Source organism: Trichoplusia ni, chromosome 6 (genome assembly GCF_003590095.1).
Source record: "Trichoplusia ni isolate ovarian cell line Hi5 chromosome 6, tn1, whole genome shotgun sequence".
Taxonomy (NCBI): domain Eukaryota; kingdom Metazoa; phylum Arthropoda; class Insecta; order Lepidoptera; family Noctuidae; genus Trichoplusia; species Trichoplusia ni.
Genome location: NC_039483.1, coordinates 6,849,188 through 6,873,313, shown reverse-complemented (window position 1 = coordinate 6,873,313; position 24,126 = coordinate 6,849,188). Strand labels below are relative to the sequence as shown.

The following is a 24,126-nucleotide window of genomic DNA, read 5'->3' as shown; positions in this document are numbered from 1 at the left end:
GTTCCAATAACATGTTATGAGGACTTTACATTTGAATTACTCTTAAAGAGCATTTACGTCCATCAGAATTGAGATTTCCAAATAGGTACTTTGGTAACTATGTATTATCATATGATAAAAAAACATTGAAAATTAGTCATATATATTACGGTATACCACAGATCTATTTAACAGGAAAACCGCACAACTTACAAACCTTAAAACTTTTCACCTGTACAGGGAAACTGAAATGTTTGCCTGCAGAACTGAACTACTACCACACGCATACGTTTCGGATTGTCTGCCTCTCTAATCAAGTGACAGATATTTCTACACTCGTTAACGTCAATAGAAATCATTCATATAAATTTAGTTGACAGGTGTTAATAACGTAAGGGTAGCTCCATGCCTGATCAGGACCAGGCTCGAGCTGAACGGCGCGTTTGTGTTCAACACGCGCATCAAAGCGAAGTCTGCAAACTCCGTCTCTGTGAAGTCAGCAAGCCCATAAGGGTAATGTCTACCAGGCCAGCGGGATAGTCCGAAAGGATTACCGTGGCATCAATACCTTCACAAAGGGTAGACCTAGAAATATGGGGTTTACCCAAAGCGTAGATACGAATGACGTCTTTAGATGATTTTCCATCCAAAAAAAAGTGTGTCTTCAACATACATTGAAAGTTTCTTGACTATAACCATTGCCGAATCGTCACTCATCTATATACATATATCTGTACACTTGAACGATACGAGAAAATCTCCGAGAATTTACAAACATACACACATACATAAGGACTAGCTATACTTACATATGATGAAGTGCTCACTGAATCGAAAAGGACGTGATATATCAAAATATTATCGTCAAAGAAATGAGACCGTCTGTCTGTACTCAATAACCCAATGCCTATTAATCAATACATTTGGGTCTCAGTATTAGTTTATAGCCCGATTTATATTCTTGATAGCTCAAATATAGGCTTCGTTATGTTTGTTCAGATCTTAATTAATATGTTATGATGACTAATTTGTTTTGTGAACTGGTCTTGTTCAGGGTGGTGACCAATTTATTGATGATGTTACTACTATCAGGCACCTATGTTAAATTAAAGTATTATAATATTCAACATTTTTTTTTTTAGAAATCATTGTTTTACTCTGAACAAATAGTCTAAAATACAGTCTGAAAGTCAAGTAGGCGACGATGGTTTTATAAATAAACGTCCATGCTTTGGTTTTTTAAAAACACCCAAATATATGTCACACCTACAATATATGAGTGGATTTTATTCAGGCCGTTAATTAAATTAAATTAAAAAATAATATCATATTTTCAAATCCCGAAACTAAATTCGAATCATAATAGCGACTTGTTGCTAACAAAATGCCTTCAGATCGTTAAGTTAACGATAATACGCCAAAATCCGCTTTCAAATGAGTTATTATTATCACTACAGCTGAACATTATAATGGCCACTTAATGAAACGGTCGTAAAGCCGCTTTGGGTTTTCAAGGAAATTTCTTTTAATTCGGCCATATGGCTTCAGTTTTGGAAACACTTTATTGCTACTGTGTATAGAAGCAAGAGAAATGGCAAGTGATGAAGCATTTGCTTTCATAATATAGCATACATCCGACTTCATATTAAAAACTACTGAGCAAAAGTTGATGTGATATGATGAGACGCTAATTTACAATGTGCACGCGTGGTGATCAATGCTTATAACTGCACAATATGTGCAGATGATTTGTGCACAATATCTGCATCTTTGAACAGCGGTGAAAACTGAGTACTAGTAATTATTTACTCAGTGTGAAGAAATTAATAACAATGGAATACCAGCATATCAATGTGCCACGTCTGGTCAAAGTTCTCTTTCAACATATTTAATTACAATAGTCACATTAGTAACCAAATCGTTTAATAAGCTTAAATCGAAATAACTTTATCAAATTCATTTTATTTATTGTATGTTATTAACTTGTGTATAAATAAAAGATTAACAGTTTCAAGTTTCGGTTTCCATAGATACTTCTCGGCTTATCTACGCAGCGCCAGACCCAGGTGCTATAACGTTGACAGCTTGCGGTAACGAGAAAATTAAATACGATTTTGGAAAAGTCAAGGCTTTTGTCCTCGATTTGTGGTATGGAGAAATAAGTATTAACTTATTTTCAACTGAAAGACTATGAAAGTAATATTTTTTTAAGCGCATATATATCGTAATCGGTGTTTTAGAACTTCGGTTGAGTCCGTAGCGGTTTTGGAGAACCGGTCAAATATGCCTGAGCAATTTTCCCTTAAACAATGATGGATCCATCTTTCAAAAGTTATTATCATAATACTACAATGTCACATATTATTAAGAAGTCTCGAAATATTTCCAAGTTTCATCATCATCATCATATTTTTAACCGACTTCAAAAAAAGAAGGAGGTTCTCAATTCGACTGTATTTTTTTTTTAATGTTTCTTACCTTACTTAGGTAACAAACATTAAAAAATTGCGATTGCGATTGGGTGAACCGTTTTTTTTGAAAGCTTGTGCTTCCCGTGTGGTCCCTCACACCTCCCATCACCATTTCATTTGAAGTCGGTTTTTTTTGTGAAAATTGTATTATCTTTTAATAAAACCGTGGTAGGAAACTTATAGAGTATCTTGCCGTCCCTATGGGAATTATATTTTGGAACTGCACCAGAGGTACATACCAGTTCTGCAATTTAACGTTTCTGTTGGAGTTTTCGTTGTTTGTGATATAATTATAGTATAATCGGCACTCACAGCGTTCTCTGAACATTTACCAATAGTTTCTTAAGCTGTTTTTGTAGGCCTACAATAAATAACAATATTTTGGTTCTGGTTTAACTTTCAATATCAATTACCTCATTCAAGAATCATCTGAAAATTGATCTTAGAAATCATATTGGAAAAGTCCTGTAACCTCTTTCATTCTTCACCTTAAATTCTATTCCTTTTCAAATATTTCATATCCCTTTGTACAATATCTTGTGACACAGCATCTTATAACGATGCTATTACAACAATAACGAAGGCAAAAGGCTTACCGTTGGTAACACACCATATTTCTTTAGACGACCTAATAAGTATGCGAAGAGTATTAAATTTCGTCCTCTGTTGAGTTGGTTCAAAAAGGAAATCTTTTTTATCAAAGAATTTGTTCTATTTAGCAGTTTTTGTAGGTATAAAGTTACGACTACTTTCTAAAGGGGTGGATGAAGTAACCACTTTTTTATGGACTGGACTGGAAACTGGATATGCTTTTCAAAACGATTATACTTTAAAGGTTTCGATAGACACAAAAAACCACGCGTCTAACTGTGATGTAACTATTTCAGCCCAATATTTTCAGTCCACATTTCCTCGTGACGTTTTCCTTCACAATTTTTCGAATTATAACTAAGAAATAACATCCAACTGCAAAAAAATGACTAACTTTTTGGATCTGACCTGATTTCACCTGATGCGCAAAAACACCACGACGAAAAAGAAGAAGTTCTTTTAGTACATAGACTGATGTAGGCCGTATTTCTGACCATGGCTATGTAGCAAGGAAAGTGTTTTCGCCACCAATGAGCGTCCTTTCACCTGAGTACGATATTTATAATCATCAAGCGCTATTTATAATACCTGATAAACCAAGCCATCATCACTGCCCTTTAACTCATTGGAGAAGCTCAACTACCATTTTAGAGAAACCAGTATAACAGTGATTTGTCTCTTTTTTGCATCAAAACACCATAATCGCATTCTAAAATCGCACTTATGTCACCCAGAAGAAAATTGTTTATTCCTTTCTGCTTTTTTGTACTTTTGGCTGCAGTTAACACCACTTCAAATCAAATATCGTTATTTAATTTTTAGCTTAATCAATACTTGGCACTCGGCAATTTAGCACGCTGCCAAGCCTCACAAAAAGGCGTCATTCCTCTTTGCATAGTCAAATGTGCGGTAAAGCTAAGTACTGACTGCAGTGGACGGTTATAGGTATGTTTACACTTGCGGTTTGCCTAGGGTTGTCAACGAGTTTTTGAAAGGTAATTTGTTAATTGTTTGTGTTATAATTTTATGTGAAGAGTGCCTATTGTTTATATGCAAGACTCTTTAGACGTCATAAGGAAGAAAATAAAACATGCTATAATATTTGCACTTACCTACAGATTAAAAAAATGTCTTTATATCAGTCCTAGTTATATTAGCACTACTTTATCACATCTGATTTAAGTCCATCTTGTATCTTAAATACAAAGAGTTTTAAGTTAATATGATCTAACGGCTATTATAAACTGGATCGATGATAGCCGAGATAAATCGACTATTAAGCCTGTATTTATAGTAAAACTAACTGACCCAGCAAAAGTTGCCATGGTGCAGAAAAATAAACATTATATACGTAATAAAGACAGATTGCCCAAAATTTCATGAGAATTGGTGAAGCTGTTTCGAAAGGATTTAATTTAGAGTAGAGATACATTTTTTTTAATAAAACCCAAATAATTCTAAGCCGCATCTAGAAATCCATCTAACTACGTGCTCTCCCAGCATGCATTGCACCCATGTATCTCACAAAGCAATATTGTCCGCCATAGTTCTAGCAAACCGGAACGTTTGGCAATATCGAGATATTTGCCTACATTAATGTCGCCTGTAACAAACTATTGTTTCAGCATTCAATTGAGAGAAACAACGATGATATATTATGTTGTTTTATGTCCCAAAATATGTTTTGGCGGTATTACAAAAAATACATATTAAAACTGTATAAAGCTGAAATAAGAAAATGCTGCTTAGCATAGAACAAATAACACATTTCTTTAAAAGTCCTTTTTTGGTAGATTCAATACTTTGCTAATAAAATGTCACCAGTTGACAAAAATAGCGCGTTTTTTGTCGGCGATATTCGTTTCGCCCTAACCAATTAGCGAAAACCAAAGAGGTACTAATCTTTAAAATAATTAACTAAAATTAACAGATGATCATTGAACACAATGTAGTAAGCTTGATATGTGGTCCGGCTTCGAATTTCATCAGATGAAGCTAACTACCAGTGTTCTAGAAGGCGATAGATAGACCTTTTGAATGGTTGTCAGACTTTCCAGCTTCCAAATAACCCTAACCCGAAACGACTGTCCAAGGATGTATAAAAAGCAGCGGAGGAACATGTTAGGTGATTAGGACATAGATCAGACCCATCGGTCTGACTGTACCAGCGTAGATTAAAGTGTGATCGATCAACTTGTGCAGTGGTAGCATAGCAACAAACTCCTCTAAACATTTAGATATAAAATTAAGAAAAAAAACTACAAAGACAAAATGGTACAATAAACTTCTTTGTAGATTTTCTCCCCAAAAACCTATTCTAGGTATCTAATCCCAATGGAGCAATGAACTAGATATTTAAACATCTAGACTACAATTATACATTTCAATTCCTTTAGACTTTATCTTAAAGGGTTTTAGAAAATTAATTTAGCATTTCATTTACTTTGAGTAAATGAATTTAGGATTCCAAAGTAAGTCTAAGGAGATTTCACTAAGAAATACTTGACATGTCTCATTTCAATTTATTTTAGGTTCAAATAGACGTCATGTAGGTCTTATATAATATTCGATAATGTTACATACTGCTTGAAGAATTTTAATCTGCCTTATATTACTGATGTCATTACAACCAATTCATTTTGAATAGGGGTGATGGGTGGGTATTAAAATGTTAAATCTATGTAGTCACAAATTAACAAAACTGCTATTAAGTTTAGAATAGGGTTCTTGAGACGTAGCAATTTCATAAAATTTATCCACAATCGTGACGTCACGCGTTGGTGTATTCACTGTAATTTGATCAGTTTATGTTTGCGGGATAAATGAAACTAACTACGTAATTACAAGACGGCTTCTTCAAAAATAAATAATAATTGTCATCATCCTTATTGTAAGTAATTTAATTTTAAAGAATTGAAAGGGAAAAGAAAAGAAAAGAAATCCCGCAGTTTGATAGGGATATCCTGCTTAGTTATTATTGGCGACCACATTCCTATAAATAATTAGAAGCGCGCACTTATACCTCCCCTGTCTATGTGAACTTCAAGCACTTGTATACCCTCTGTTGGCGAATTTACGAATTTTTTATGACATAAAGTACGAGTACCCCGTTTCAAAATAATTTAAACCGTTCCGTATATATTTTTCGCTGTTTAAAGCTCCGTACTTTGTCTTCCTCTCCTGATCCCAATTTATGTTCTTATAAAATATATGGGGTTTGTCTTTTTACCATTCTCCCTTATTCGTCCTTTTCTGCAAATCTGACTGCTACAAAATCCAAAAGCTACAATTACAACTTGCACAGTAAAAAAAAACTAGAATATAAAAGAAAACCATTATTTAATTTGGGGTTAGTAGTCGATTCACCCGAATTTGATTCCCCTGAATCGGGCGAATCGGTTAATTTTAATTTTGAATATTTTTTAGGGGCAGATTCACCCGAGACAAATTTAACAGCGGGCAAATCCGGTCCACCAAATTTTTGTAATGAACTATTCTCCCGAAACTAAAATATTACAGAAAAAAAATAAGTAGTACAACAATAGTTTTGAACGATTCATTAACCATTCAAATACCGCAACAGAAGAACTTTCCACAGAAAAAAAACATTAATTTCCTTAAAAACTTGTATGCAAAACAGACACCACAGTCATTAAGTCAACAACCGTATATCTTCAACAATAAATCACGGCAGAGCCTCTATTTAAGAGATAATGTGAAAACTATTAGTACCGAATACGGGCTAGATTTATTACCCCCGTATCAAAGTAGTTTGGGGTCATTTAAAAACTATTTTGTCGGTTTCCCGGTATTGTTAGGATGATTTGAATTAAATGTACTTGTAGTAATGTTTTTGGCTTGTTTGTGTCTTTGTTGCAGATATTATGAAAATTATTTTTTATGGTTCCGTAGCCAAAGAGTATAAGCAAAACCCTATTGCTAAGGTTAAAAAGAGAACATGTTCTTTTTTTGTCTTTTTGTTCCTAATCTCTGAAATGACTGGACCGATTTTGACGGGACTTTTATTGGCAAGTACATATTAAATGATACTGATATTAAAGTACCAATGTGGAATCGCAGCAATGTTTATCCAAAATTTCATTTTACAAAACCCACTTTCTGCCACAACACTTGATAAACGCAACAAATAGATAACGCATAACCTTAAACATTTCTGTCTCTTTCCATTACATAGTTAATGTCAAGGACGGAATACACATTTAGAATAACATTTGTAAATGTCAGTTGTGTATGTATTTCTGGTGAAAACGTTTGGAATACATAATATTATATTGTTATTGTGTGTGGGTGGAAGTTACCGGCGGCTTAATTAGCTTTTTGATGGCTTTTCTCTGATTCTGCCGCAAGTAGCTTGAACTATGTAATACTAAGTAGTTCTTTCCTGTGGTTACGCCTGCGTGGACATCAATTATTTTAAGTAAAAACATGTCTATCGTTTTAAGAACAAAAATATACAACTGAATTTAAATAAGCACAAAATTGATTAAACAGTTTGTCAGTGAAAGAGTTAAAAACAAAAAAAAATGCTTTATATTAAATTATAAATTTAACAGAATGCGGTAATCATAGTACCATATTAGAAATATTGTTGGAAAAAGTTGTGAAATGAATAACTATTGCTTACCTATTCAAAATAGACCCCACATTTATCACAAAACCAATCACGGTCCCGCTATAAAAATATTATCACAACTCAAAACAGCTCTTTCAATTTGCGGCTACCACACCTTGTGAACCGCGGAGAAAAGGACCGAAAGCTGTTTGCCGACATTTTCTTTTTACGATGTCCTTTGGCGCCATCGTCTAGGCAGTAAACGCCAAGTTTTTCTAACCAGTGCTAGTAGTCACAGGCCTAGTAAAATACAAATCTTTTATACCTGGCACGCACTGTGACATACGCCCTGTGTTTTTTTGAGTGACTTACTGACTTGAGACAATGTCCAAGTATTTTATTTTAAAATAATGTTACTATCACGTAACTCGTTCATCAAAACAAGACGGCGTACCTTTCTGTCACTGGATGCTATTGCTATATCCAAAAAAGACCCAAACCTAAGTACTCCTGACCTAAGAATAAATATGAAAAAATCCGAATCTACGAGTAAAGGTTTAAATAGAACTATTTGTCTCGTGTCAATAATACAAAACGAGGTTATACATTTTTTGAGTGACCGATCTTTTTGGTTATTTCTTTTCTTTACGCTATTTGTTTAGAACCATCAAGTTGACGAAACATAATTATTGAACGGTGTTTTTAAACGTCTAGCTTTTTATTAACACTGTATCGCACGATAATACATCACTATACTGAAGTATTTCTCTTTCTATTGTATTTCCTGAAGTCAGTAACTGGGCACTACTGTTTATGGTTCACGGACTTCCATATCTGGTGCCTATATGTCGTTTATTAATATTTTCCCTCAAGTTATGAGTCATGCGAATGTTTCAGAGAAACTGTTGTTATTGTTGTTTTGTTATTAATCAATTTTATATATTTGTATCGGGTGGGTTTTTGATTTAGATTGTGTGATGTGGAATTTATTCCGCTTTTTATTTGATTACTCTTTTGTTCTTATAACTGGATTTGTGATTTACTATTTTATCGTAGGCAGGAGTGCAAAATTAATTGATTTTTTGTATTAGTTTCTTTGTCTATTGTTACCGTTACTTTTTTAAGTCAAACATACTGTTAGTATATTTGACTTAAAATATGCTTAGTTCGTCAGATGTTTCAATAATAATACCAACCTAGATAAGTCTCATTGCTTGGATGAGGCCTCTTCCCATATAAAAAATTTGAGCATTGATTAATTTATATAGAAATTTGCAAGGCCACTAGGACACATGTACAATACAAAAAAAATACTCATATACGTAACATGAATATCACACGAGATACTTGCGTGGGTAAGTCCGGTGCAAATGACACACTACTATAAACGACATGCACTTAAACCAAGAACGAAAAATATTAAAATTACTTTTCCATAAGATATACGTATGCAAGAAGGTTGCACTCAATGACGTCACTAGCTTGTTTAGAAAGATCCTTCAGACTCACATCCCACACCTTTAAAGTGTGTGGGAGGGCTCATCAGCGAAACATAGAGCACCCTGTACAGTATTACTTTAGCATAATATTCACAATTTATGCACTTCAAGGCCAGACACAGGCTTTCTTGTTTAAAGTAAGAAAAGACGTACTTACAGCAGTTATATCCTAGGGCCGAGACCGACGAACTGCCTAGTCAAAGATCTGTGTACCGAATTTCGTCCAAATATGTTCAATGGTTTTTGCGTGAAAGTGTAACAAACACCCATCCATACTTACAAATGTTGACACAAATGTTGTTTATAATATTGCATGACCAGTACATGAATCTCGAATGCACAATAATTACTTTTATAAATCTAGATAATACAACGTTAGTTTTATGCCAATACGAATACAGTTTACAAATATTGCACTAAAATTGTTAAGGTGGAAAAGGTGGGAAAAATTGTAGAGATATTCGTTCAGTGCAGGCATTAGAAGGAGTTGGGCCGCCTTAACAGAAAAAAGCCACTAGTAGGACTCCTAGTCGAATTTTATCAAAATCAGATTATAAGTGGCATAAGATTTAATTAACTGTATTTTTTCGTAACGTCTAAAATGCGAAACTAGAATACGTTCTTGAAGATAACTTAATCAAAATTCTTTGTCACCAGGTCTTGCAGTACCATTTGTAGAGTTGACCGTAACTCACGCGTCAGTGCTGACCATCCTAGCGATCAGCTTCGAGCGGTACTACGCTATCTGCGAGCCATTGCGCGCCGGGTACGTCTGCACAAAAACCAGAGCAACGCTCATCTGCGCGCTAGTGTGGTTTTTCGCCGCGCTGTTCACCAGGTACTTTTTAGGGACACTTGAACAAATAAGTTATTTTTTGAATTTCGTTTTAATATCATTCCAGGGCACTAAAGAGGAATTGTGATTTTTGAAATTGTTTGGTTGATAAAATTGCGATCAGCAAAACCCGTTTTCAGCATTATCGCATTTAACAGCTATTTTGTGAATCGTGAAGCCTTCAGTGATTAACAGAGGCGTTTGACCGCCGGACAGCGGCAGATGCTAAATAGTGTCGGCTTGTTAACAAATTTCGACTCTAAAGCTATTAATATAACGCCCAAAATGGACTGTGGGTGTCAGCTGCTTTCAGCTAAAGACTTATGGAATAACAATTTCGTGTAATATAAATTGGTTTCAAAACTGATATTCGAAGGCAATTTATCATTTTGAAAGCGAGGATCCTTTTCGCGCATCTGAGGACTAAGGACGGCCGTGGTTATCTAAAATAGAGTTTTTTTCATACCGTTTAGGGTAAAAACACATTATTCATACGTCGATCATTGTGAAGGGAGCTTGCCACGTCATGTGGATGCGTACTAAGGCTAATACAGTTTCCCTGTCTTCTTAAATTCTAAATCTTTAATAAATCATGATTATACAAGTAGACCGGAGTTTTTTGGAGGAACGCAAGGCTATTTTTCTTATATGACTGTGGAAGTAAGACGCTGTATAACACTAAACGGAAATAAGTTTCGCTTACAAAAACCGAATGAGTCCTGGTTGATAATCATAGTAACCGCATTTTGAAGTAAAAAACTGTTGGTCAATTATTAATACAATGGAAGTTCTAATTGCTAATCAAACTTTACTCAAAAACTGAATTACCATCTCCACTATATTTAGGTATAAGTAAGTGGGTTAAATCAAACGTACATTTACATTGTGAAAAAAAAACAATTATAAGTTGTTGAACATAGAAATTGGTTTCTACAGATAAAAACCTCCATGTTTTGAGGCCAATCAATATTATTTAAGTTAAATGAAAATCAACGTAATTCAGTAAAACAGTTTATTAGTCTACTGCGCTCTTTAAAACAAAGTTTTACTTTCAAAATTCCTGACAAAATCCACTAAAAGTAATAAACTTTCAACTTTTTCGAACTGAAATTCTTCACCAGCTCAGTGAGAAAAATGGATGCCTTCGTTTCATATCCTTGAGTGTCACAAAGCTTGCTCCATATTTGATTCGTCCATCCCACCAACATATTTATTGGAAGATTTTGCTCCCGGCTTCTCAATAAACCCTATAAAATATTTAGGTTTAGGTGTGCTACTACGATTTTATGTTGGAGTCGATGTACATGTATAACATGTACTAATTTAGATCAAGACTTAGCACTACGAAATCCAAAATTGTTATTCGTCCCAAACTATTAGGACGACACAAGATTATGTGGACTGTCCAATGAGAAGCTGAATCAATCTAAAGCTGCACTCAAGATAGCAAAAAGGGTAGGTCATTAATAATTTTAACTAAATCCTCATGCTCTAGAATAAAACGTTGGCAAGCATTATTTTTTTCCCATCTAGGCGTTTGTAATACATTTTTTAATATAGTAAAAATCTTAATTACATAATTTATTTTCTTAGATGCTAATTCAAATCAATTATGACATCATATGATTAAATTGCTTCATAATATCGTCAACATCCGTTGCCTCACACGGTTGAAATAACATAACTGATGTCTCCGTCCGTCACTAAAGATATTAAAGATGTCGAAAGTAGGAAAACAGTAATCATTGACTTTCAAAACAAGATTCGAGGCTCTGAAGCTCTAATTTTAGCTCTGTATTAATATTAATAATACATTAATTTATTCCCTCATTAATAAAGAATCAAAGTAGCCAGTTATAATCTTAAGACTGATGAAAGAGGTTATACTTTACCATTACTAATTAGTAAATGTTGCCGTTAGTGTCTTAACGCTGGACAAGGAACTTCCCTTCTTCGATTTATCTTGGTCTATGACTAACAGGGGTTTATTTTGGGTGTAACATTAGAGCTCATTCCACCATCTCTTTTTGTTTTTCCAATATAATTATGTACGCTGTTGCCCGTAGGTTTGCTGCTATTAATCGAAAATGATCCCAAGGGAACATTAAAACTGCTGATTCCTGAGATTTACGTGGAGAGAGGCAAGACTTACACCTTCTTGGTGGAAGGTGGAGACGACAGGACCAACCCAGCCAAGTATGTCACAAAAGAGTAAACATAATCGTAAAAAGAAAGACTGACTAAGGTCGGCTTGCAGCAAATTCTCTAAAATCTCGATTTTACTAACGCTAGATTTTGCTCTTTTGCTCTCTTAAGGTTTCGATCGAGTCTACCGTACCCCTTCACGAAATTATTAATATATCTAATTTATAATAATTTCAGATCATCTGTCATTATTAAAATACTAGAATAGAACTACACGCCGGTTTAAATCGAGGAAGTCACTTTAAATCGAGGTTCTAAAGCTATATCTGTAATGAGGAAGACGTCAATCAGATTTTGACCTAAAACAAGATTTTTGATCCAGTAAATCTCGCTTTAAAGTGTTCCTGCAAGTGGCCCTAAGCTTAAAATGTGGGAAACATAATTTTATATATTTCTATTTCCCTAACATTTCCCATACTTTGACTTAGACTTTGTATTATAAGATGATAATACCGACACACTGTCGACTGTATTTTCAGATTCCACCCGTTCTACATCAGCGACTCCTCGGAGGGTGGCTTCGGGCAGAAGAAGGAGGAAGACCAGAGGAAGCAACGCGTGTTCGCCGGGGTAGCGTATGATAACGAGGGGTACCTATCCCTATCCTACCGCCGGTAAGATACGCTTACTTTCATGTATTACTAGGTTCTTATACACCGTGATTTCTTAGTCGTCTTACAAAAGCAGCCCAGTTCATGTATCCAATGACTAGAACATGTTTATGATATTTTTATTCAATATGATGATGCAATTCGTAGTTTTTTAGAAACACAGCTCTGTTGCGAGCGCGGTCCAACCCTTGTAATAATGGTGAGGGGCGCGGGCGGCGGCGTTTATCATTTTCAAGAGTATATTTCAGATTTCTCTTGTTTAATTTTACTTATTATCTTAGCTGATGATAAAAAGAAAAATCGCGCCTGGGGGTATTTTACGTCGGATACATGAACTAGGCTGCTTTTGTAAGACGACTAAAAAATCACCGTGTAGACCAGAGGTTTATGCGTACGCATCCTTCTTACACCACAGCAGATATCTGTAGGAGGAGCTCGTGGCTAAACTATAACCGCATAAGTGAATCGATCACAGGTTAAGCTACGCTTGACGCGGTTGGTCCTTAGATGAGTCCTTGGTTGGTCCTTAGACCATCTTCGTCATAACGAGTTTCTCCGTGTTTCGGAAGGCACGTTAACTTGTGGGTCCCGGCTGTTATTCCTACATCTTTTACAGTCGTTACTTGTATTCAGTCAGAAGTTTGAAAATTCTGACAACCAGTCTGACCAAGGTGTATCGTGCTGCCCAGGTAACCAGGTTGAGGAGATCAGATAGGCAGTCGCTCTTTGTAAAACACTGATACTTAGGTGAATCCGGTTAGACTGGAAGCCGACCCCAACATAGTTGGGAAAAGGCTAGGCCGATGATGGATATCTATTTGGCTAAACGTTGTGTCACATGTATAATTTTGTTATGCGACACTCGTTTTAATGACTACGGGCTTGGATGACTATGAACATTGCAGTGGGCCGCTACTGCGAGTGGACGCACAAGACGATCGACCAGGCGGCCGCCTCCGAGACGTTCGAGGACTACATGAAGACGCTGCAGCTGGAGTGCCACGACGGAGAGCCCGCCGTCCTCAACTGGACCGTGGCCACGAGACGCCGGACCTACTCTACTACCAGGTACACTTCCCTCTTCATACAACACGAGAAATGACCCTCTGGCCCGCACTACTGGCCGGTGGAAGCCAGCGGTCGGTGAATGAAGGATTTCAACGCATTGCCATCCACCGACACAAAAACATCGATGACAGATACAGCGGTACAGGTTTAGTCAGTAAGAGTCTGACACTCCCCATATCCTCCCCCGTGGAGTGGGGTCCATGAGGGTTCCCCCCGCTAACGAGCGTGTTTGTCTTGCAGTGCTACACGCACAACAACCTGGGCTGGAAGATCCACGTGCTGGACGCGGGCGCGCCGTGCCGCCCGCCGGGGCCCCGGGCCCGCGCGCCGGGGCCCCGGGCCCGCGCGCCGGGGCCCCGCGCGGCCCCGCCGCGGGCCCGCTGGCCGCCGCGCTGGCCCTGGCCGCGCTCGCTCGCAGCTAATGTCCCACTCACACGGTGTCCCGCACCTACTCACACATCGACGCGAACATATTTTTCTTACATTTTTTTACAACTTTACTACTGTTTTTATACTTCAAATACACATCTAATGTTAGCCTAGTTTTACAAAGTCTGCAAACAATTTGAAGACAATAATTTTGAATATGGACCGTAATGGTAGTTTGTTATCTATATTGACGATGAAGTAGACAATAATTTTGAATCTGTATTCAAATGTGACAATAAAGTAGGATACGCAAATAATATACACATTAATTTACATTTTTACATTGTTAAACTAATAAAACTACATTATACAACCTATTATAGTAAGTTGTTTTATAGTTAAAGAAAATTATGTACATTGTACATTGGCTTATATCACCTATATATTATGTATACAAAATAGTTGATACAAATTCAAAACTAATGTACACGTTCGTTCAACGGTATCGGTGTTTTGTTTTTAAATGAAAGTGATAATTTTTTACCTCTAACAAATTCGCGTCGATTTTTCCGAGTAAAGATTGTGATATTGTTGGACGAATTTAGAATGTTAAGAGTATGGAATTCGCCAGTTTGTACAGATATTTATAAAGAAAATGGGTAAATAATGTCAATCTACGTACATAATATCAATTTCATATCAAATGTGGAGCGCGCAAGTGCATTTTTACAAATTAGGATTTTGACGATATCTCTAGTAGCCCTTATAAGTAAGAACCCCTAACTTTGAACTCTTTAAGTCCGTTCAAGGTATCATGTCGGCCTATGTACTTAAATATTAATCGTAATTTGGGTTTATCCTTAGTGGAAACCATTTTTTACGAATCGTATAGCATTTTAATGTAAGAGGATAAAATACTTTCTCAATGTAATAAAATGTGATTCTTCTTTCTCGGAATACTAAACAGACATGCTTCAAACATTTTCTCACTACAACTATCGTTAATATAAAGTATGTATTATCACAGTTGGCATCGAACACTCACCTTCGTGGTAATAACTGTGAATTCGATTTACTCGAACATATTCAAAATTCTTAAATTTGGTAACTTTAAATAATTACTGAATGACGACTATTGACCATAGGTAACGAGATACTATAAATATATAACTAATATAGGTATATTCCATATTTACTGAATTTTAAACCTGGTTTATGCGACAATTTTGAATTCAAATGAATAACCATAAGTAAATGGTTTCCATATAAATTGAAAACATTGACAATAAAAGATTACATCTACAATTATTCTTTAGAAACGTTTATTTTTAAGTATATTATTATATAATATTATGATTATAATGTCGTGTGCTTGACAATAACAAATAGACTAAGCCATTTTATATATATTAAATAAAAACAAATATTTAGCGTGAATAATTCTTTAGAGATTTTGAAAATTTGGAATGTCGGACAATAAAATATCTTCTATAATAATAATAATTTTAGTATAATGTATGAAAATGATTTTAAATTCATTAGCTTTCCAAGTGGATTTTATTATTCGACAATAAATTAATAGTAAATAACTTTTTGGGCTGTTTACATGATGTAATGCGTAAGTAGAGTACCTAATGGTTCTGATTGAATAACGAAGGACAATAATCTCGTCTAAATAATAAGATTGCGGCCAAGCCTGGATCACACTTGTGCACTACAGATAACATATAAATACTTTAATTTGTGAGTTTTATTAAAACCCGCTTACCAAAGCCCACAATTGTACACGAAGACGTCGGAGACAATAATCTTCGTTTAACCATCAGGGCCCCAATTCTGCGACTAACAATGGCCGATGAATTCATGGAAATTGGATTAAATTGGCACTTTTCGAAATTCTAAGCATCTTTCCGAATTTCAGTACGGAGGGGAACACTCACGGTCAAATTGTCTTGGCCAAGGGTTAAGAGAATAGGAATACTTTCAAATTCATAAATCGGTCAATGTACGAATAAATAGCAGAATCGCGGCCCAGTCGCTTTTTCAAATAATGTAATACTTTTTCAAATTCTAATACTTATGTTTTGTTTTATAAGTATCCATGCAGTAGGTAAAGCAGTAACAGGGTGGTATCTGCTGTATACCTTTTAATAAAAAAATAGAACTTGCTTGACACAAGACTTTAACTATTGGCAAAACGGCCAACGGGGTGAATATAGGTATTTTTGTGATGGATAGAGTCAGTTTTTGTTAGGATTTGGACGTTTAACAAGGCAAAATATTAAGATCATATGAATATTCTCGAGCAGTTCACAAAATAAAAACACTATTTTCTATTTAATTCTTGAAACTCTATTCACCTCGTTTTGCTAGAACATATTGTGCAAAAATTTTGCAATAACATTTTGACACCAATATTAATGACAGATTCTGCTACATTTATTAATAAGTGCGTTTTTTTTTAATTATATTTATTTCCAAATCCAATGCTAACACCTAAATTCTATTTTTCACGTATCTTATTGTTAGCCCTTTATGTAGCTATGTAGAGCTTGTAAAGATATCAGAGCTATCTCTTCTTCGAGCTATCGCTACTAAATAATAATTTTAAACCTAGACTTGGTCTACTTAAGTTACCAGCACTCATTGCCGCAAGGGTTATATATCTTCTGTATACTTAATTGTTAAACCTATGTTACAACTGCATTGCCAAACAGAATATGTATAGATATTATTTTCCATTTGACAGAACATTTTACTGTAGCTGTGCCAGTAAGATCTACGAGACGCGGTAACCTTTGTGATTTCGTGACAAGATAAAAAATATTCATCAAAAATCGACAGGGATTGCGTCGCATTTCAAGATGGTATTATTAGAGAGCTTTTATGTAGCTTGTGAACCAATACCAATGAAATAATCGGTACAAGACGAATGAAAATATCAAGTAATAATAAGATTTAGTTATCATTTTTTACAGGATTTTTTTGCAGACCGTTGTTATTGTTGCAAGATATGAATAATTCATGTCAAAACATGTCAACAATAATTATTGTTGATATGTTTAAATGTTACCATAAAAAAATAAAAGACCTTGGTAGAATTTAAAACTTTTATGTTACCAATGCAATAAAGTCCTTATATAATATAATAAAGTGTTTTAGCCTCAGAGGCAACTTGTTACGTCACATACAAACATGTTGGCTTTTTCACTGCTGTTCTCTATATTATAATACCTATTTCTCATGGTATATTATTTTAATACAGTTATGACTATTTTATTTACCTTTTACTCGTATTGTATATTAGATAGAAAAGAACCTAGTAAGTAATTTAAATCGTTTTACACTATGTAGTTGTAGATGTTGATGCACAATTTTTTGTTAAACGTAAGAGTTTTATTGATGGTTAATTATTGTAAAATTATAGATAAACTTATACAAATTTATACAGTGCAATTAAATATAAAAGCCTGCTACGTTGTGTGTATATTAATCTAAAACTCTTTTGATGATAGAATTTAGGACGTATAAATAATCTCTTTATAATTGAGATAATGTCAAATCACGGATATATCTACAGCTTTCTGTAGCGTTTCTCATTTCTTTCAGCCAAAATAAAAATCAAAAATAAACATATCTGCCTATCATACATTTTGAAGAAACACTCTATCTGGAATTGGAAGAATTCATTCATTCTTATCGCTTTACTATTATTTTATGTCAAATGAAGTTATATGTTTTACTGTTCCTCGTATGCTAGTGGTGCTAGCTGGTCAACACACCTAACTTTAGTTTATATCAACGAAGGGCATGAATATTTAGTACCTATTCAAAAATAACACCCTAGCTCTATTTTAACATACATCTTCGTACCATTGGGATAAGGAATGGAGCATATTTTTTGTTACATGTATACATATACATACATTAAGTTGGCTTAAAAAATGTACGATACAAATTATTTTTCTATTGTTAATTTTTATATTGTTTCCACACAAATGGAAAAAAATATTCATCAAAATTTTAATGAAAATTCATATTGTAATGTGACAATAAATTTAATAATACATTTAGAATATAAAGTCGACAATGTAAAACTGTGTCGTAACTTACAAATTTTAATATTATAAGTTTGTTTAACTTTCACAGATTGCACAGTTTTGGTGCAAAAGTAATAATTGTAAAGCTTCTTTCAGGTACCTTCCTTGTACATATCTATGAACCACATCAGTCACATTCGAATTTGAGAACTCAACGTTACATACTATTATTATTGACTATAATATTGCTGTTAATATTGTGTAATTTAATATAAACTTTGACAATAAAGACCTTTTCCTAAACTAAATATTATGTTATTTATTTAAAATTCCTTCTATATGTTATGAATAGGTTACTATAATATATATAACTTAACCTTTGACTAAGGTCAACATTAATTTAACTATTAAAGCCTTAATTTAGAATTTATAACTAATTTTATTTATTATAGTATTTAGTAGATCAGCGTAACAATCGCATTCATTGAGAATGCGATTGTTACGCTGATCTACTAATTTAGTAGTCTGTAGTAGAAAGTGCGTAACATTGTGGTAGAAACAAAAGTTAAAAGTGGTCGCTACTTATGCGGTCAGTGACTCACGCTTCTTGACATATATTTTTATTTTATTTTCAAATAATTCAGTGTAATTCACGTTATCGATAAGTATAAGTTGTATAGTTGAGTTTCTAAAATGTTTGTTTTATAATATAAGGAAAGATATATATGTGAACACGTGAATGTGTGTTTATTGTGCGTGAACAACACAAAAGTTACTATGGCCGAAAAGGTGAGGTTTAACAATATTATACTCGTTCAAAGTAAATAAATACCCTAGGCTAAAGTTTTATGGTTATTTCGTATCATTTGTTCCAATTTCACTTAGCTTGAATTCTAATAATCTTCTCGATTGACTTGACGTTTGAAATGAACACACATTGCGTTTGTTCACTATGGCTATGCATTCAACCTTTCTGCAGCTGTTAACGCGTTAGACTATAAAAAAAAAAACAGCACCTGTCTTGTCTGTGTCATGTAGGTATTCATTTTGGCGTATAACATGAAATTTTAAGTATATTTTACTCATGTAATCAATAAAAAAATAATCTTTTTGCTATAAATTACGCTTGTAACATACTATAGAAAAATTATGGTGTTTTTTATCGCATTATCAAATTAAACAATGCATAGTCTACGAAGGGTTAGTGTTTAGTATAGTACTAAGAATCTATGATTTTTGTTAGTATCTATCAAGTTTTAATATTTCTTGTTAATTCCATCAAATAAATTTCATTAAAAAAAAATTCAAAACTACAACTTGGGACTATGCACTTTAAAGTTTAAAATATTAGGTATATTCCAAAGTATTGCTGTATATGAGACATAATAAAATAATTATAACAAGCTTCTTAAGCTTAATGTAAAATAATTGTATTTACACAGTTTCTATGTGGGCAAATGTACACCGCTATATAACACTTTTATCATTTACCCCTTGAAACTCTTCCTTATTTAATATAACTCCCAATCAAATACAATATTAAATATACAATTGCACAAGAAACATTTCTATTTGCACAGAAAATTCAAGAAAACCCACTACCGGAAGAGCAACCTGCAGAAAATGCAGACAAGCCAAAAGACACAGCACCAATACCAGTGGTGGACAAAACAAGCACAGCGGTCCCATTGCCAGCAGTACCACCCTCCGGAGTGGCGCCGAGGCTGTCAATACCAATGTTTACAAAGACTTCTCCTAATGATCTGTACCGCAGACTGCTGCCGGCGATGCTGTTTGTCTTGACTTTCGTGACTGTTATGACTATGCTGCTTATTTACATGGATACTGTTGGTAAGTAAACATAAGCTTTAGTTATTACTTATACCAAGTGACTTTGACCACACGGATAGCTGAGTGGTTGGTTGTCTTTGTGCATGTGGCTTGAACGTGTTGTGAAACCCCTGCTACACAAGGATTCAATTCCTTACTACCGGAGAGGTTTAAAAAATGCTTTCATTTCAGTTTTTAATTAAGAATAATAAAATTCCTTAAAGAAGATTATACTTGACTTGTCTAGTTTTTTCATCAGACATATCACAAACATTTGTCCTGGGTTAGAATCAAACCGCACATAGTCGCACTGTTAAAGCGCACATAGTCGCACTGTTAAAGTAAAGTAAACTAAAGTATGTAAGTTAATTTAAAGTAATTTTGACTACTTACGAATACTCAGGTTTTTTGTTTTCATCGCTCATTAGATCTCCATTCTTTTTTCGGCGAAGCCTACAGCCAAGTATAATATTTGTATTGAACTTGGCTCTCCTTTTTTACATTTATGATCATCATCATCGGCCTAGCCTTTTTCCCGATGATGATTTTTACATTTATGATATTGGTGGGATATACATATACTTACGTTGTAATGTAGTTACCGGTACAGATGTTGAGCGCTGACCTTCACCTGGGCAGAGGTGATTTTTGTATCCCTTTTGCGGTATGAAGTTAGGCGCGGGGCGGACTCAAGAGCAGTGATTGTCCCGCAGCGCATCGCGTCAGAGCCGTCATGAGGGATTCGTTCTTTGGTGCAGTTGCATGCACCTCAATACGATGAGTACGGCACAAATTGATTGGCGTTTTATTTGCGCTAAGCGATCCCAATCTTCCGCCGAGCGCTCAAGATCCTTACCGGTAACTATACTTACCCAACGCATAATGTAATAATGTGTTACAGCACTGGGCGCCCAGAAGTTCCGCGCGAACATGTCCCGCGACTACGAGCTGGCCAGCATCGCGCAGGGCTCGGCGCGCTGGTGGCCTTCGTGCAGCAGCTGCACCTGGCGCCGCCGCACGCCGCGCTCGCGCCCGCGCCGCCGCCCGCCGCCTCGCCGCAAGTGCTGCTCATGGACAGCCTCTATGGCGAGATTGTGAGTGCTATTCACTATAGTAGACCAGGCAGGCAAAGTTATAGGTAATAAAAAGATCTAAAACTTTTGTATTGTCACTTTTTCACATAACCGCAAAATTTATGTAAAATTTGATTTAAAAATCGGAACGTCCCGCCAAAATCGGGACGTCTGGCAACGCTGCCCATTGTACCTATACAAAATTTACTTACCGCTACTGAAAAGGGAATCACTGATTGCACACTTGGACCAGACTGTATCGTATATTTGTAGCAAAGAGATGAATTACATTCAAGGAAGAAATGGCTTCCCATGACTTTTTTATAGTTTATTTGTTGTTACTAAATGACCGTTCTTAGGCGATATTTTTTTTTTTCGTATGATTATGTAGTATTTGTTAAGTATCTATATCAGTTTTGTAATCTGCGGATAGCGTCGTGGGTAGTCATCATCGCCTAGCCTTTTCCCAACTATGTTGGGGTCGGTTTCCAGTCTAAACCGGATTCAGCTAAGTATCGTGTTTTACAAGGAGTGATAGGAGTTCACTTCCTCAACTCAGTTACCTGGGTAACATGATACCCCTTGGTTAGACTGGTTGTCAGACTTTCAAGATCTGACTACCTGTACGGACGGTCAAAGATGTAGGAATAACAACAGCCGGGACCCATAATTTATAGGGCCTTCTGAAACACGGAGGAACTGGTTATGACAAAGATGGTCACCCATCAAGGGACCAACCGCGTTAAGCGTAGCCAGCTCCTCAGCGTTGTGGGTACATAGTGAATGTAAAGTTAACATAGTGGTGTTGTCGGTGTGTAGTACAACGGCACGTTCGTGGAGTTCGTCCCGTGCGGCGGGCGCTCGGCCACGTCGTCGTACCTGGAGGCGGCGCGGCAGTGGCGCGGCGTGCTGGTGCGCGGCGGCGGCGCGCGACTTCCTGGCGCTGCGGGGGCGCGCGCGCGCGCTGCACGCCTGCCTCAGCCCGCGCCGCACCCGCGCGAGTGGCGTGGCCCGGCGCCGCCGCCTTCCGCGCGCGCGTGCTGTGCCTGCCGCTGCTCACCGTGCTGCTGGCGGCCGACGCGCCCGCCGCGCAGTACGTGCTGCTGGGCGGCCGCAACGCGCTGCCCGCGCTCACGCACCTGCCCTACGACGACCCGCGCGTGCATCTGCAGGTGACAAACCACTGACAAACATATCCTAAACGATATAAAAGCCCCATTTTAAAAAAAAACTTCGCATATTAACCCTGCCTTGCCGCCTCTCATATTTAAAAATTGTAATTTCTCACAAAAATATCCTCACTCTTATACTAAAAAATTGACATGAAAATAGACTTAACGCATGCACTTCACAATTAAAGTACATTTCTCGTGTCATATACAACCAACTTTCCGCGTTTTTTCCCATCCTCTTGATAATGCCACTGGTGGTTGTTTGTGTGTCGGGTTGTGAGACACCCTAAAAAATTGTTGAACTTTATGAGCTGATGCTGATGCTGACGCTGTGCGCTTGCTGGCACAGAGTTGCTCAGATCGATCTGGTACTATTCTCAAAAGAAAATTGCGAAGAAATACTGTGCATTACTTTATACATTCATACTCGCATTTTTAAATTGTTTGGTCTTCAAAAATGACTGCGAGCCCTGAGTTTGTTCCAGTCATAGTTCAAACGTCAGCATTATGTTTAGGTCCGACAAACAAACAATATATAAGCGAAATGTCAAAGCCGTAGTCCATTTCAAAAGAAATTACATAAAATCTTGGACCCCATTATCTACAACCCGTTTCCAGTTTAAAAGTAACCTTAAATAAAATCAAAATTTAGTATTTTAGATATCGACCTTACGAAAACAAGGCGAAGTGGTGTTCACGGTGTTGCCTGAGGACCAAAAAACACTGCAGTTCCGAAATAATTAATTTCTACTCTTTTTTACTTATTTTTCTGTCAAAATCCAGGTGATCGAAGTCCAATTCAACAACGATACGATCCGCAACGAGACAACCAACTTCCTCATGTCTAAGAACTATACAGTGGCCGGCACGTTCGAGAGCAGCGTCATGTACGCGCTCAAGGACGACCTGTGAGCGACTGTCAGCGGCCGGCGAAACGCGAGGTGAGTGGCGCTAGCGGAGCTTCGGGAGCCCAATGCTGCCACTTGAAAAACATACGTGGTAGAATTGTGTACCTGTCGATTTAATGGTAAATACATTATTTTGTTTGGTTAAAAAAAAAACAAATTCTAGATATCGTGGTTTAATACGTATTGTTTTAACAAAAAATGTTTAATAGAATTTTGGTGTTGTAAAGTCGTATTGTCATGTTTTCAAATTTTCTTTTTGTACATGTTCAAAGACAACTAACGCCATCTGCCGCTAGGTTAGATCGAGCACAAAATATAACAAACAAACAGTCCGATCCATCTTTAATAATAATTTTATATTAATTTTATCAATTCTCAGTGAATGCCGTACTTTGAATATTAATTTAATATGTGATTTAATTAAGTAATAATGTTAAGTGATTTTAATACAATTAAATTATTAATTTAATTACTCAACTTATTATTGATTGTGAATACAAATAATGTGAAGGGTTGCCCTTTCGTCAAACCCAAGTCATAACATACTTGTGTTTAGTATATAATCTGATGTTATGTGAAAGTTTTATGATGTAATTTAGTCTGTTACACAGTTTCGGTTCCGTAGACAGAATATTACTGATATTAACACAATTATTTCAAAAATACGATGATTTATGATAATTGCATGCTACGGAACCAGATCGTAACGTAGTTTTAATAGATATATGATCAAAGTGCCTTAAACACTGTTGATTTCAACACTCATTGCTCATGTTTCCTTAGATCCTGCACTGTTTTTAACAAAATTGATAGATTGTAATTTCTAGATACGACAGACCATGAATAGTGTATTTTTGAAACAAGTTGAAAACTAGTTTAAGCTAAAATCGCTCTGGCTGAAG

General features: G+C 35.8%; 2 protein-coding genes across 3 annotated transcripts in view; both read left to right on the top strand.

Annotated features, from left to right (window-relative positions):
• Positions 1–10,601, top strand: part of LOC113495495 (QRFP-like peptide receptor) — an 80,059-nt gene extending 69,458 nt beyond the window's left edge. For both annotated transcript variants that reach the window (XM_026874277.1, XM_026874278.1), the window contains one exon: positions 9,771–10,601. In XM_026874277.1, the coding sequence (XP_026730078.1) occupies positions 9,771–10,036 (266 nt within the window). In that variant the 3' untranslated portion in view covers positions 10,037–10,601. The remainder of the gene's footprint in view (positions 1–9,770) is intronic.
• Positions 10,602–18,763: 8,162 nt separating this feature from the next.
• LOC113495494 (protein Star-like) lies at positions 18,764–23,609 on the top strand. The gene is given in 8 exon segments (XM_026874276.1): positions 18,764–19,030; positions 19,822–20,092; positions 20,973–21,041; positions 21,044–21,165; positions 21,964–22,062; positions 22,064–22,134; positions 22,136–22,316; positions 23,100–23,609. Coding segments are annotated over 8 exon segments (954 nt in total). The 5' UTR covers positions 18,764–19,018; the 3' UTR covers positions 23,229–23,609.
• Positions 23,610–24,126: the final 517 nt, after the last annotated feature.